General features: G+C 51.7%; 1 protein-coding gene across 9 annotated transcripts in view; it reads right to left on the bottom strand.

Annotated features, from left to right (window-relative positions):
• Positions 1 to 15,317, bottom strand: part of PPP2R5C (protein phosphatase 2 regulatory subunit B'gamma) — a 138,776-nt gene that overhangs the window by 25,536 nt on the left and 97,923 nt on the right. For all 9 annotated transcript variants that reach the window (XM_040256905.1, XM_040256902.1, XM_040256904.1 and 6 more), the window contains 5 exons: positions 8,188 to 8,298; positions 7,154 to 7,246; positions 6,937 to 7,067; positions 2,995 to 3,054; positions 1,241 to 1,349 (listed from right to left, as the gene is read on the bottom strand). In XM_040256905.1, coding sequence (XP_040112839.1) covers positions 1,241 to 1,349; positions 2,995 to 3,054; positions 6,937 to 7,067; positions 7,154 to 7,246; positions 8,188 to 8,298 — 504 coding nt within the window. The remainder of the gene's footprint in view (positions 1 to 1,240; positions 1,350 to 2,994; positions 3,055 to 6,936; positions 7,068 to 7,153; positions 7,247 to 8,187; positions 8,299 to 15,317) is intronic.

Consider the following 15,317-nt stretch of genomic DNA (forward strand, 5'->3'; position numbering starts at 1 on the left):
TTCTAATACAGAACAACTAATGTGATAATAAATTGGTTGGATGTAAAGATGTTACCAGTTAATAGGAAACAGAGAAAAAACTCTAAGTAAAAATTTCCCAGGAAGCCAGTGTTACTAGAATGGCTGGGTTCCCCGGTGGCTCCGTTGGTAAAAAAATCCACCTGTAATGTGGGAGACACGGGTTCGATCCCTGGGTCGGGAAGATCACCTGGAGAAGGAAATGGCAACCCACTCCAGTGTTCTTACCTGGAGAATCCCAAGGACAGAGGAGCCTGGAGGGCCACAGTCCATGGGGTCACAAAAAGTTGGACACGATTTAGTGACTAAACCACCAACTACCACCAAGGAACACGCTTTCTGATGCCCTGAGGCACGCTCCCCGAGGGAGGCCCCACAGACTGGGGGGGTGGGTGGGGGGCTGGTGGTGGGGTGTTTAGAACACACTTTCTGATGCCTTGAGGTACGGTCCCCGAGGGAGGACCCACAGAGCACGGGGGTGTTTCCTGATTCTCGGACCCGAAACTTCCCGAGCTACAGTCAGTGTAGCTTATTTCTGTCTACATGGAACTTAGAAGAAAAGGGTGAAGGAAAACCCAAATTTCCTGGGGGAAACGCAGCCAAACAACCAGTTAGAAACCATTTATGGATTAGTTTTTCAGTGTAATCATAAACAGATTTTTACAAAGTTATAAAAACCCCACAGCTTCAAAAAAAAAAAAAAACTTTTTGCTTGGAAATATTTACTTTTTTATTCTTTTGGCTGCACCATGTGGCTTGTGGAATCTTAGTTCCCTGACTGGGGATCAAACCCGTGACCCCTACAGGGGAAGTGCAGAGCCCTAACCACTGGACCACTGGGGAAGTCCCCAAACAACCTGTCTTCCTGCCACTTGACTGGCGGGCAGACAGAGAGGTGTCATCTTTGGGGTGCGAGGTTTCTATCCAGCCACAGGAAGTCTTCCTCCAAGAGGTCTTCCTTGACCCCTTCATCGTGTGAACAGCTCCCTTTTCGATACTGACAACCAATTTTGAAATTCTCCATTCTTGAGAATTTTCTGATATTCTTAAAAAGCAATCTCTTTTACTCCCTTATCCTTTCACTCATCATGGGAATCCTGACACCCAAGTCCACATGTGATGTAACAGAGAAAACACCCCCTGCTGGAGGCTGGGGTTCAACATCCCAAGTTCACTGAGGTCCAAGCAGAGACGGCCACGCTCCCTCCCGAGGAGCCCTCACCTGAGGATGGTAGACGCTCAGAGACTTCACTTTGTGCAAAGGTAATAACACCTTCAATAAGAAAATCTTGTGCTCTTCTTTCAGTGGTAAGGCAAATCCGTTAATTATACTGCGAAAACAGAATTTATTCAAAGTTTGGATATTTACAAATTCCAGGTTAAAAAACGTATCTCGCTGTTTTTCTTTTAGTTTTTGTGTTCACCATGAAAACTAGCAAGCAAATTATGAGTGTCAGAAGAAAGGAGGGCGGATAGTAGCAGAAATTAAAAGACTGTTAGGTCCCTCTCAGGAAGCACGGTCATTTCTATCTTTGGCACTGCCGGGTGATTTAAAAATTCTGAGCTCACGGTTAGCTCCCCGGAGCAGCGGGAGCCTCTAGGAGCAAAACCTCCTCCGCCAGGTAGGGCCCTGAGAGCGGCAGCTCGGGCGGGCACCAGCGCCCTCCTTCGGCCTCCACCATCATTTGGAATTCTCACTCCTCCCCAGAGAAATCCTGCCTCTCTAGTCCAGTGCTGGCAGAACAGAGTCTGCGTGTGCAAAGTGGGTGTCGTTTAAAAATCAACACGAAAGCTGTTCCCTTCTGCAGGGAAAGGGGGTCCCCTGCTCTTCACCTCCAAGCTGAAGTTTTCATCTACAACATCTACTTGGCATTTTACACTCAGGTAAGTTGCTGAGAGCTGCAGAAGCAGTTACAGCAGTTTCTCAACTGATGCCTTGTTCACGGGCCTGGCACACTGGGCACTCAGGCAGGATCAGTCTGCAGTGACCATTGGGGATGATTTGCACATTCAAACGAGGGGACAGGAGAGGATCTCGTGTGTGGCGTGGGGGCTGTCTGGACACGTCAGCCTCGCAACAATCTCGGGCATGAATACGATTACCTTCCCATTTTACAGGGAAGGAAATAGGAGGCGCGAGTGTTTAGTAAGGCCGGACAACAAGGGCGTCCGCTCTTGCGTTCACTGCACTCGCTGGGAGAGAGAACCCGGGCCGTGTCAGAGGGGAGCTCGCCACGAGGACTGTCCTTTGCTTTACATTTTATCTGAAATGGTGAGGGAAGTTGTTTTCAGAATGACTGGGCCTCAGTTTGCCAGATGGCAACGCTGTTAGGGTCTTCTAACAGCTTTGGGAGTTACTAGATTGAACAGGAGGGTGGTTTCTTCCCTGCAGGACTCCTCAGAACCTTTAGCTTCTAACGTGAACTGAATCCCCAAGCGAGGTGTTGAGGAAAGAGAAAACCTTCTGGTCGTCGATTAAAAAAAAAAGATAAGAAGCAAGAACTCTACTTGGATTAAGACGATGACATTTTTGAAATGTTAGTTTATAAGAATACATATGAAGAATTTATAAAATCAAAACAATTTGAAATACTAGTATTTACTCAATACCCCAAATGTATAATAAATGACCTATTCTTCTTCCAAGTGTCAGATGTAAACATTCTTAATGTAGCTATTTTTAGCACTGCTCTTGAGGAAATAATTGAGATTGGGTTCCCATAGTAATGCTACCAAGGTATATACATGAAACAGAATCTACATATGGAACCATACGAATGGGAGAGTCCTGTCATTCAGTCCCGATCCAAGGGCTCACCAGCCCCTGCCCTTAAATGAGGCTGATTTAAGTTCCTCTGGAGGACAGCCTGCACTGCCCTGCTCTGGGGAGGGGCGGTTAAACGCAGGGAACTGGATCGTTTTGGCATGAATCCCACCTAAGGCTGTTCACTGCCAATTAACAGAGAGACAACTTACCTTCCCAATATTTCCAGTAATTCTGCTATGCCATTGTGATGCTCTGTTTCATAAATAAATCTGGAAAAAGCAAGATGTCATTTAGAATTAGAATACTGAAATCATGGCTGGAAAAGACAAAAATGCTCTGAAGAAGAAAACAAGGCTTTTAGGAAGAAAACCACGTAGCCAGGCAACAAGAAGCACCGCTATTTGTGAAAACCGCTCTGGGGGCACCGCTAATGGTTACCAGAGACTCCTCAAGGCCTGGATGTGCAATACTCAGGGGGCAGGGAGCAGGGGCTCGCTCCCGTTTCTCCCGAATGTTTTACTTTGAAAGTTTCAAACATAAATTGGGAAGGATGTTTACAGTGAGCACTACATCTCAACCACCCAGATTTGACAACAAATAGCCTGCTGTTTGCTTTTATTTTTTTGCCACATCTCAAGCTAAGTTGACACCTGACTCAATTTTAAAGCCTCTGATATTTAGCGTGGTCTCTGCAAGGGGTACAAGTTACTTCCTTACCATTGGGGCTGGCTCCCCTACTTCCTCCCTGACACCCCACACTTTTCCTATGTTGCTTCAACTGCCATCTTCTGAAACCCCTGTCTGAGCAGCCGCTCCCTTGGGCCCCATGGGTGGTCCCTGGGGCTCCCAGCGCCCATGTCAGCCTGAGGGAGCAGACCAGGACTTATTGTCAACACGGCCCTGGTGTGAGAGCCAAGCCTGGAATCTGAGACACGACTGCTGAGTCTACTGGGGCCAGGGAAAGGGGCCAGGGCCAGGAAACAGGACAGCGACTTCTCTCCCCGAGGGTCCCCCAGGAACAGCCCACTGCCGCCCCACAACCTGGCTCGCCTAACCCAGAATACGCAGTGAATTCTGCCTGAAGCCAGAAGGGGCTGGTGTTTGAAAAACGTTCCTGCCCAGCAGACAAAAACTACCAGTTTAGAGCCAGCTTCGGGCCAAAAATAAGTTTGCAATGAATAAAAATTTTCATTGTCCTTGTTTGAAACAAATGGAATAGTGACGTTAAGGTACAGACCAGGTCAGACACAAAGTGTGACACGCTTCCGAGGAGTGGGTCTAACGTCTCTAGATTTTGGAACCGATCTTTTGAAAATGAGAGTGTGGGGCGGGGAGGGAACCCCTTTGGCTACAACAGAGGTAGGTGATGGGCAGGCAAGGCAGTCACGTGGAGGCCTGGACACCACCAACTTGGACTGATCGGAGCTGAGCCCACAGGGACCTGGGTGAGAATCGCTGAGCCACAGAGCACAGCAGTGGTTGCTGCACGGAGCCGGGGCAGGGGTGTGCCCGTGATGGATTGTGGTGGCCGGGCTGTTGACAGCAAGGCTGCACGGCGTGCGGGGCCCGTGCCAGCCTCAGACACGTCAGCCCCGCCGCCCCGCGCTGAGCCGGAAAGCTGGCCCCAAGGGAGCTCCAGCCTCCTCGGACGTCTACATGGGGAGGCGCTTCAGCTCATGAACTCAAGGCTCCCTTCACTCCATCTGTTTTACCGGAAATACTTAAAAACGGCTCAGATGTACAAGTTACACTTTCGTCCAGCACGACTGGCCCACTTCTGTTTCTATTCCTCTGTGTCCACCAGGACGGCTGGGCAGGCAGCAGTGGGGCCAGGGTCCTAAAGCCTGAGAGCTCGACTCTGGCTCCTGACGCCTGGAGGCGGCCAGGCCCCTAGGTGCCACCTGTGACCCAGCTCCACCAGTGCTGACATTTAAACAAGGGTTGCCTGGAGCCAGCAGCTATTTTATTTTCCTAAATCAGCTTTACTATCTTCTCATCGATAAACTCTTAATTTGGATTACTTGATAGATATGGAGCAGGTACAGGAAAGAGAAGGTTTCCCTGGTGGCTCAGATGGTAAAGAGTCTGCCTGTAAGTGTGGGAGTCCCAGGTTCAATCCCTGTGTCGGGAAGATCCCCTGGAGAAGGAAATGGCACCCCAGGCAGTATTCCTGCCTGGAGAATCCCATGGATGGAGGAGCCTGGCAGGCTACAGTCCATGGGGTTGCAAAGAGTCGGACATGACTGAGCGACATCACTTCACTTCACAGGAAAGAGAAAGTAAGCACAGCCTCCTTCCTTCTTTTCCAGAGGGGAGCAAGAAAGTGGGTGCAAAATGGGAGGCAGCCCTAAGGGTCCATGCAGAGCAGAGCCGCGGTGTTCCTTCCTCTTTCCACACAAAGGAGCCAGGACTCTCCCCATGCTGAGCTGAAACCTGCCTGTCAAGGACAGGGCCCCCCACAAACAGACACCATGCACCCCTCTCCTGAGGGGTGAGGCGCTCTGCACCTCACACAGAGGCAGAAGCTGCTCCCCCTCCAAGCTGGGCTGTGCTCACCTCCCCAAGTCACTCTGACCCATACAAAGGGAAGAAGCCAGCTTGCCCCTGGCCAAGGCCAGGCCCTGCGGGGCAGCGGCAGCCACTGCGGCCTCTGCCTCGAGTTCCCGGGGCCTGGTGGGTCACCGGACACGAGGGCCAGCAGACGGCTGACCGAAGCCTCCAGATGCAGGGGATGCGTCGGCAGCAGAGGCTGAGGCCCGGCTCTACCTGCCACCTAACCTTCGGGCTCTACCGGTGACCAAGATGGGCGCGAGCCCTCACCTGGAGCCGCCAGCCCTCAGCTGGGCATGTGCCTGACTCAGCTGTGAAGACGCAGACTAGACTCGAGAAAGCACAGGCCTAGGTAGGGGCCTCACACAAGCAGCCTCGGGGAGAGGGGGCCGAGCGCGTCTCAGACCGTCTCGCAAGCCTCAGCTGCGCTACATGGGGCGCGGCGAGCGGGGTGCAGCTCCTGGGCGCCCTCTCCATCTTTCTCACATGAAGTGAGGAGCCGGTCTCGGCTCCGGGACCTTGTGGCCCGCCTACCGTCTCAGCCCCTCTGCTTTCCCTGCTCGGTCACGGCCACTAAAAAGGCCCCAGCCAGGCCGACAGGGGTGCTCTGCGCTGGTGCCCCTGGGCCACCCCCTCCCACAAAATCCACTGGCCTTCCGACCTCACAGCGGATGCCGTCAGTGCCGGGATTCATCACTACCTGCGGCATCCCGGAGCCGGGGGCTTGGGGCTGAGCCACCCCTTACTGCTTCCAAGGGCAGAGAAGGAACTACGCTAAGGGTTTTATCCACTGACATTTATTGGGTGCCCCCAGGAGCCGGGCGGGAAGCTGGAGCTGGAGATGTGAGACCAGCCTGCCCTCCCAGGAGACCAGACCACCCGCCACACCAGGGCCTTCCTGGTGCGGGCCTGTTTCCAGAGCCCAAGAGGGTGAGGAGAAGGGCTGGTGGAAAACGGGAGGACATGCGGGGCACCAGGGGCTGGCCCAGAACCCACACCCGCTCATCAGAGGAGCGTGCTGGCGTGGGAGTCGGCGGATCCAGGGGCGTTAGCACTCAGGTTCATAGAGGTGGAGGTGGGCGGGTGTGTGAAGGGAGAAGGGGGTCAAGCTGAACACTTGGGGGACACTCCTCCCTGAACCCTGAGGCGGCGCCCTCCTCCAACAAACCAGGGCCGAGCTGGCCCCCATGGACCTGCAGGCCTGGGGAGGCCCAGGTGACTGCTCTGCCTCACCCACTGCTTCCAGCAGGGATGCCGCCAAAGAGCCCCTGCGCCACTCCCCACCCTTCTCCTTCCACCAAGATCCATGGGGAAGCGTGAGTTGGTGCAGCTCTGGGTGGGTCCAGAGGGAGCCAGGCCTGGGGTGACCAGCCTGCTGAAAAGAGCTGGACCACAGGCTGGGGTGCAAGCCGTGGTGGGGGGGGTAGGGGAGCAGGCACAGAGCAAAGGGGCCCTGCCCGGCGCCGAGACAAGGGGTGTAGACGGGCCGGCTGCTCACAAACAGCCACTCCTGCTCTTCAGCCTCTGAAGGAAAACGGTGAGGTTAAGTGTGATGGGACCATCGGCGTGCAAGAGGGGAAGGCCACCGTGCTCAGACTTACCTATAAAATATATTATTTATCTGTTTTCTGATGTAAGCTCTTAAGCCTAAGAATTTTCCATAGATTCTGTGAAGGGTAGTTTTGAGAAAATCTCTCTCGCGAGGATCTTCACTGTCAAAGAGCTCTAAAAGCTTCAAGGAAAAAAGACACTCAGTGACACGGTAATTCTCTCTGGGTGGATTACACAATTTGTAGCTTCAGCTAATCTGGGCCTTACCTGCAATACAAACTTCTGATCAATATACTTCTTCGCTATATTAGGTTGGAAATCTGGAGACTCTAAAAGTCTTAAGAAAAACTCATAAACAAGCTAGGAGGAAAAAGAAAAAACACAGTGAGTCAAATAACATGGTATTTCATTAAATGGAGATTTCACAGTATACTATGAGTTGAATCTCTGTCTGCAAATACTAACCTTAACAAAACCACAGGCACGTATCTGAAGAATCCACATCAAAGCACGTGGCTTGATTATACTGAGGATGGTAACTGCTTTACTTATAAGAACCACGGACTATACCCTTCCATGGCATCTACACAGGGATGGCCACGGCTGAGGTCGCCCCTGCTTGGAGCCCACAGTGCACAGAAGCCACCACCCAGGCTGGGACCAGACTCCAGGTGGGATTTGCAGGTCCCGTCACCCCCACGGTCCTGGTGGAAGGCCGGGAGCACAGGAAGCTGGGACCCCTGCATGAATGGGCTGCAGGCTGTCACAGTCACACACGGCACTGAGGGCAGGGGGCTCTGCCTCTGGCCCCTCCTATCTGCTCCCCATCGAGCTCCTTCCCAGGGTGTTTAGTTCCCTGACTGCCCTCCTTCAGCCGACCCAGACCTCCCGATCTAGCTCGTGGGGCTGGCGCCCTGCCCAAGCCACCTCTTTCTTCACAAATGTGTCAGGAAAACAGCATCCGTCAAGCAGGTGGGTCCTGGGACGCATCGCAGGCAACAGTAAGTCCGAGGACCAAGACTGAGAAATGTCTGCATAAGACCCGCGACCTCAGCTCATCCGTCACTTCCACTGAAAATATACTGACAGTTCTGTAGCTTTGTAGTTTGTGTAACGTCTCCAAACAAACAAGAACCTTCTTCTGCTACAACACTGCTCTCGGATGTGAAGGTCTGCAGGGTTGTGACACCAAAGCTCAGAGGCCTCCCCGCTCCCTACCCCGGGACCAGCTGACCGTGGGCTCCAGTGGAGAAACCACCATGTCCCGCCCCTCTGCTTCTGAGGCACCCACGACCCCGTACCTGCAGGTGAGGCCAGGCTGCTTCTAACGTTGGCTCATCTTCCTCTGGGTCAAATTCTGCTCCCGTGGGGTTGGAGGAAGGTGGTAACGTTCGAAACATGTTAACTGCAAACTAAAATCCACATATTTTATAATTATAACCAGAATATTAAAACAATTTCTAGAGAATGTCTACAACAATCTCAAGGCATTCTAATGGCAGCTGCCTCCTGTGGTGATTGGGCTTGTCTTAGTTTCAATGTTCAGGAGCGGTGTGGGTCTCGCGAGCCTGGGTCAACGCCACAGCCGGACCCGAGGCCGTGACAGCCTACACCGAGGTCCCTGTCTGACTTCCGGAAAGCCAGCAGTAATAGATGCTGCCCAGCAGGGATGACACCTATTTCAGAACACAGAGAGAGTTCCGAGTGCTAGTGAGAAAAGCTGAGATCACAAAGGAAACCGTGGAGATCCAAGAACTGCAAACGGGGAGGAAATGGCAGAGGTGTTGCACTGGACGCCGTGCGCACCTTCTGGAGTCCTCCGCAGGGACAGGGACAAGAGAGGCCACAGTGACGACACGGTGGTCTCCGGGTGGGCGGCCAGAGGAGCCTTTCCAGAGAAAGGGCTGCGGTGTTGGCAAGGAGAGGAGGACAGGCTCCTCTCGCAGGACAGCCTGGCCCGTCCCAGGACAGGACGCACGGACGGGAGAGTCCTCTGGGGTCTGGGTGTTCCCCCCGTGCGACTCTGCCCTCTGCTCTGTTCTCCTCCTGCACTGTCTGTCACCATGCGCCCCCAGCCCAGGCTCTGATTAATCTCAATTTTGTAAAGCCCACCCTAAACACCGATGGGCTTTACGTTTTCTATACAAAATCTAGAATTCTTGGGCGCACAGGGGCCCTCATGGTTAATAAGCATAAGGCACAACACATACTGACAGATTCCTGATATAAATAAAACTTTAGTTTTTCTCTATCACCAATTTATAACCTATTTTTCTTTTGTGGTCAGTTTATTTCTAAAAAATTTCTGGTTTGTGCGGCTGTGTCGGGTTTCGGTTGTGGGGCTCGGGATCTTCTCTTGGGGCACACGGACTCTAGTTGCAGAGCACAGGCTCAGCAGTTGCGGTGCTTGCCTTTCAGGTGCTCTGGGGCACCACAGTTCCCCAACCAGGGACTGAACTCACGTCCCTGGCATTGCAAGGCGTATTCCTAACCACTGGCCCACAAGGGAAGTCCCCTTGTAATTATCAGTTTAAATGTTACCAGTGATCTCACCAAATCTTTGAGCCACCTACACCAGTTAACAGAGCTCGACTCTAGGGATCAAAAGAAGCCCTCTGTCCCTGCAACCCAGATGCACACAATCAAAACCCCCCAACCTACAAGGCAGAATCCCACTCCACAGCAACAGTGAGGGTCTCTGCAGGGCGTTCAGAGCAAACCTGGCTCTTCAGAGAACAGCCTTGTAGAGACCAAGCGACAACTCCAAGGCACCTGTTTTGGCTCCTCCTGTTTTTCTGCAACACCATTTTCCACAAACAAACACAGTCACTCCCCATATCACGGGCTCCAGAAGCCCCAACACCAAAAGTCTGCTCTCTAAGTGATGTGAGAGGAGCTCACATAGGTGGTCCAGGAACAGGAGGAACAAAGAATGGCTGGAACAAGGAACCAAAAGCCAGAAACAACTAAAACAATTTGCTAAAAATATGAGTAATATTGTGGCTCGTGGCTTAGCTGGTAAAGAATCCTGCATCTGTGATCAGGAGACCTGGATTCGATCTCTGGCTTGGGAAGATCCCCTGGAGAAGGGAAAGGCAACCCACTCCAGTACCCTGACCTAGAGAATTCCAAGAACTGCAAGGACATGCATGGGTAGTACATGGGGTCGTAAAGAGTCAGACATGACTGAGCGACTTTCACTCTCACTTTCCTAAGGTAAAAGTAAAAAGGGGCGGTACTCCGGAACCTGTGGACAGGGTGTGCGCACAGGGCCCAAAAGAGGGCTCCCAAACAACAGGTGACTGCAGAGCAGATGCTGGGACAGCCGTGGCCGGGTCGAAGGGGCAAGTCCTCTGTTGCTGGCCCCCAGGTCCCCGGTCCCAAAGCCCACTCTACAGAACGAGGGGATGCGAGGCACCTTCCCACTAAGGAGAGGCGAGCTCGTCTCCTCTGGGCCTGCGGGGTGGGGCGGGGGGGTCAGCAGAACCAGCTCGGTCACCACCGCCCACCGCTCCTCCTCCCAGGCTGCAGGGTGCGAGAGGACAGGATCAGATCGGAGCCGGGGGGCCTTCGTGGCATTCCTGGGCTGGGCTTCCCAAGCCTCTCCCTGAGAGCCACTGGTTGGGGGGCTCCCAGAAATTGGGCCTAGGAGCCCTGGATCTGGAGGGAAGGTGTCTGTGAACACACTCCGCCCTCCTCTCTGGGAGACTTGCTGGTGGGCCCGTGATGTTGGGGTGCAGGGCACCTAGAGGGGAGCACATGGGCCACAGAGGTCAAAGGGGAGAGAGGAGTGGTTAGCTCGCCTGAGTAGGGGCTGGAGGCTGGGACACATGGGGAAATGGCCGCCCCTCAGAGGGGGTCTCCGGGGAAGCCCAACATTCCCCACAGCACAGACGCCCCCGGGAGGGGTGGCGACCCGGGCAGAGGCCAGGCTGCAGGACGGCAGGCACAGGCCCCGCTCAGGGGATAGGTGGGGATGGTGAGGTTCTGAGCCGGGGGTTGAGTGTTAAACTAGGTGTGACAGCTGTAACCAGAGGAGCAGGAAAGGGGGATATGACAGACTGTGGTTAAGGCAATGGCTGAAAAAAAAAAAAAAGCATACCCAGCTGACAGCTGAGAGCACCCACTAGTCAACCTAACAGTGATCTGACTGTCACTGTGACGGCATTTAGTCACTGTGGTCACACCTAGATCAGCTGACTTTAAGGAAAGATTACCCTCGAGAATGAGGGTGGCCCTCATCCACGCAGTTAGAAGTCTTCTAAGAGCAAAACCAGCTTCACTGAGGAGGAAGCAAGGCCACGGTGTGCAGCAGCGGCAGCGCCCGCCCCCTGGGGTTCAGATCTGCCCTGTTGGACGCCATGTGTCCTGAGACAGAGCCTCCAAAATCCACCCATCCATCCATGCATCCATCTGCTCCTCTCTGTCTTTCTCTGCTCTAGCTTACTGGTTCTGCTTCTCTGGAAGAACTCTGACTGATCCATCCTTGGGGCCTGCAAGGGGCTGCAGACCAAGTTGGTTTGAACACAAAAGTCCCCTTTTCAGTGTCCTGTGAGGATGACCATCTTCGGTCCAGGAAGTTTTATTACTGGCCAGCTCCAATGGATATGAAAATTATTTGTTTCATGCAACAACAACAAAAACCTCACACTAATTTCTACCCTCCTTTCCTACCACATTTCATTGCACTGATTTAATGCTCTAGAAAAGACTAAAGACATTAAAAACTAAAACACAGATAAAAGAGCTGCTGCTGCTAAGTCACTTCAGTCGCGTCCTACCCTGTGCGACCCCATAGATGGCAGCCCACCAGGCTCCCCCGTCCCTAGGATTCTCCAGGCAAGAACACTGGAGTGGGTTGCCATTTCCTTCTCCAATGCATGAGAGTGAAAGTGAAGTAGCTCAGTCGTATCCAACTCTTAGCGACCCCATGGACTGTAGCCTACCAGGCTCTCCCGTCCACGGGATTTTCCAGGCAAGAGCAAAAAGCAAAAAGAGCCTACCAGGCTCTCCCATCCATGGGATTTTCCAGGCAAAAGTAGAAAGCAAAAAGAGTCTACTAGGCTCTCCTGTCCATGGGATTTTCTGCAAAGAGCAGAAAGCAAAAAAAAAAACAGGCCACCTCGAGCTACCCTCAGGTTTCCAACCCACCAACATTTCTTAGCCCAACAGCTTCAGGGGTCAAATGAGTTGAGCACCGTGGTCTGTCATCCACGTGCTGTCTAGATGCGTGGAGTTTAGCTTCAGCACTACAGAAGGCGATCATTGCCAATATCACGCCATGGAAATCAGAGGGAATCCATTTCTGCCGTTAAATCTAGAAGCCTTAGATCTGGTGCAGATCATGCAGACCACCCTCCCACAGCCTCTCAGCGTGCACCCCGATCCGGGCACACAGAGCTGGAATCAGGTCTTGGACAGAAAGGTGCAGCGTGGCCTCAGGGGGCAGCCTCCCTGGGCCCTCTTCTCACTCAAGAGCAGGACCCAAGACTCAACAGCCCACTCAACCCTTGGTTTTCTAACCTGCAGAAAGAGAACCCTGCTTTGCATGGGCATGTGAGAAACAGACGTTGTGACGTGTGCAGGCATGCAGAGCCCCAGCGCACAGCGTGGACTGACCGTGCCGTAGGAAGCACCTGCCTTGACAGCTCTCCCGACATTCTACCTTCAGTATTTAAATGACCCTGGAGATGCTCTTCTCCCAGTTGCTAAATTTACTGAGTAAACACAAACCAAAATGGCTCAAGAGGCGAGTTTATGGAAAAGTCTCACCATTTAGCGGTAACACGCACGCTCTCTATACCTGTGATACTCCCCGCCAGTGGGTGAAGTAATAAAACACTCACGCTGTGAGACACTTGCAGTACAGTAGACAACATAAAGGCTTAAGACAGGAAGGGATACACTCCAAAAAGGAACGCTGATAACCTCATTCAGAGACAAGGCAAGAAAGGCTGATTATTCAGTTCTCTGTTTAAAACCACAAGGGTTCTCTACTGCTACTGATTCTGTTTTATTCATATCACTAGGATTTATAAAGATGAGCCCACCAAAGGCCAAATTACAGCCCTTACTCCTGTAATAGGAAGGCCAGGCTCTGAGGGTCATATTGCTAAGAGAAACATTTTGGGGATAGGGGGGAATGGAGCCCTTCCACGTTGTATTTTAAAAGGCAAGCTGTTATCTGACTGCAAATTATATAACTGGGAAAACCAACAGAGGCAAAGGCCAGAACATCACAGTTGGACCACCCAGACGAAAACCAAAAACACACGCCGAACAGCAACAGCCTCTCCACTAAGAGCAGGTAATGAGGAAACATGATTAATAGGTGGACCCCAGGTATGTGGCCACAAAAACGACCAAGGGCCTGGGAACTCACAAGTCAGTTACAAGGCCTCAGAGCATGAAAACCCTAGGAAAGGCACTAAAGAATACCCGAATGAACAAGGACCCTTCCCTTTGCTGGTGTGAGATGACATTGTATCACAAAGATGTAACTTTTCCACAGAGCAATTCATACTTTGAAAGCAATCGTAGTAACTCTAACTGACTTTTTAGGTGGCTAATAAAAACCCTAGTAGCAATCTTAAAGAGAAAAACCGTCCCTTGCCTCACTTGTAAAATGAGATCAGTCTGGTTTCACAGCAGAATTCAGGTGTTGTCCTGGGGAATGTCTGCTTGACTCTGACCCTCCAGCGCCTGCCACAGTGCCCAGCACCTGATAGGGCCTCAAAAACCTGCTGAGAGCAAGTGGGTCCTCTGGGAAAAGCACTGACCAGTCACCTTATTAACTGCAACACCAAGTAATTACCTGCAAACTGTGAAAATGTCCCAGTTAAATCTTAGCTCTCCGCTGCAGTGTCATTTCTTCAGGGGAACCTCTCCTGACCCCAGGCCCAAATCAGGCCCCTGAGTTTAAGCTCTTCCATCATCCTGCCCCCCTCCTCGCGATCTGTGTCTCGAATATAACTGGATGGCTGGGTAATTCCTGGTCTAATGTCTTTCCCCCGGTGCCGCTTTCCAGGGCCCATCCCTTCCTGTGGCACAGAATGGGCACTCTGTTAACATGGGTGGGAGCAGTGAAGCTGGGTCCCCTCCTCCAGGAATGGACATCACTACTTCATCTAAGTGAGAGCTGCTTTCAAAGGGTGCAGCTCTACCTCCAAATAGACGCCCGGATGAAGGAACCACAAGCTGAACCCTTACTGTGAACAGCCGGTTATTCTCATGGTCAAACATGTTCTTAATCAAAGTTAAAGCTATGGAGATAAATCCCTACAAGTCTTCGCAGAATACTTAAATAAAGGAAATTTACTCTCACATTTTCAAACAACATACATTTAAATTTTATGACTATTTCACTATTAAGGGTATAATAGCATCTTCGGAGAAGGCAATGGCAACCCACTCCAGTACTCTTGCCTGGAGCATCCCAGGAGGAGCCTGGTAGGCTGCAGTCCATGGGGTCACTAAGAGTCGGATACGACTGAGCGACTTCACTTTCACTTTTCACTTTCCTGCATTGGAGAAGGAAATGGCAACCCACTCCCGTGTTCTTGCCTGGAGCATCCCAGGGACGGGGGAGCCTGGTGGGCTGCCGTCTATGGGGTCGCACAAAGTCGGACACGACTGACGCGACTTAGCAGTAGCAGCAGCAGCAGCACCATCTTCTTCAAATGAAAATATGCTAGTCATTTATAGTTATGCATATAAATTTATGCTTTGGGATGGCAAAACTATGTATTCTGCATTCAACATGAGAGAAATGAACTGAAAAGGGAAGCTTAAGAGCTAAAGTATTTATCTCCTGGTCATGTATGCATAACCAACCATCTTCGTGCTACGTGCCATCTCCAGTGACTAGATGTACACAGCTACACAATTATAAATTATGCACATAACCTTTAATTAGTTCATTTTTTAGAATCATTGCTGGACCACCTGTGAGGATGCAGTTACAAACTGACTGAGTATCTATTATAAATGAAGCAGAGACTTACACTTCCTGACAAGACACAGTAACAGAAATGGGATTTGCCCTACTTCCTGAAACAACCAAAAAAACTAAGCTAAAACATATGGAATAACGGTTTGCAAGGCATGGATTTCAGGCAGTGAAAGACAGATTCCTGAGAGATGGGAAACAAATGCCCAGCTTTCTCCTTCAACAGAATTCCCAGGTTGCAGCACAGGCAGAAAGAACCCAGGTGCCATTCAGCAGACACAGATGTTAGAATTTGCAAGGCACAGTCCCAGAGACAACTCCAGAGACTGTAGAGGTCTCCTTAAGCTAGTCAGCAGAGGACTGACCAGCACATCTGTGTCAGAAAACTACTGGAGCCTGCAAAAAGAACACCTGAAAAGAGCAGAGACCCAGTGCTCACCCAGGGCCAGCAGCAGTGCCTGTTCCCACCAACCAGACTGGAAG

This window comes from Oryx dammah, unplaced genomic scaffold (genome assembly GCF_014754425.2).
Source record: "Oryx dammah isolate SB20612 unplaced genomic scaffold, SCBI_Odam_1.1 HiC_scaffold_16, whole genome shotgun sequence".
Lineage (NCBI taxonomy): Eukaryota > Metazoa > Chordata > Mammalia > Artiodactyla > Bovidae > Oryx > Oryx dammah.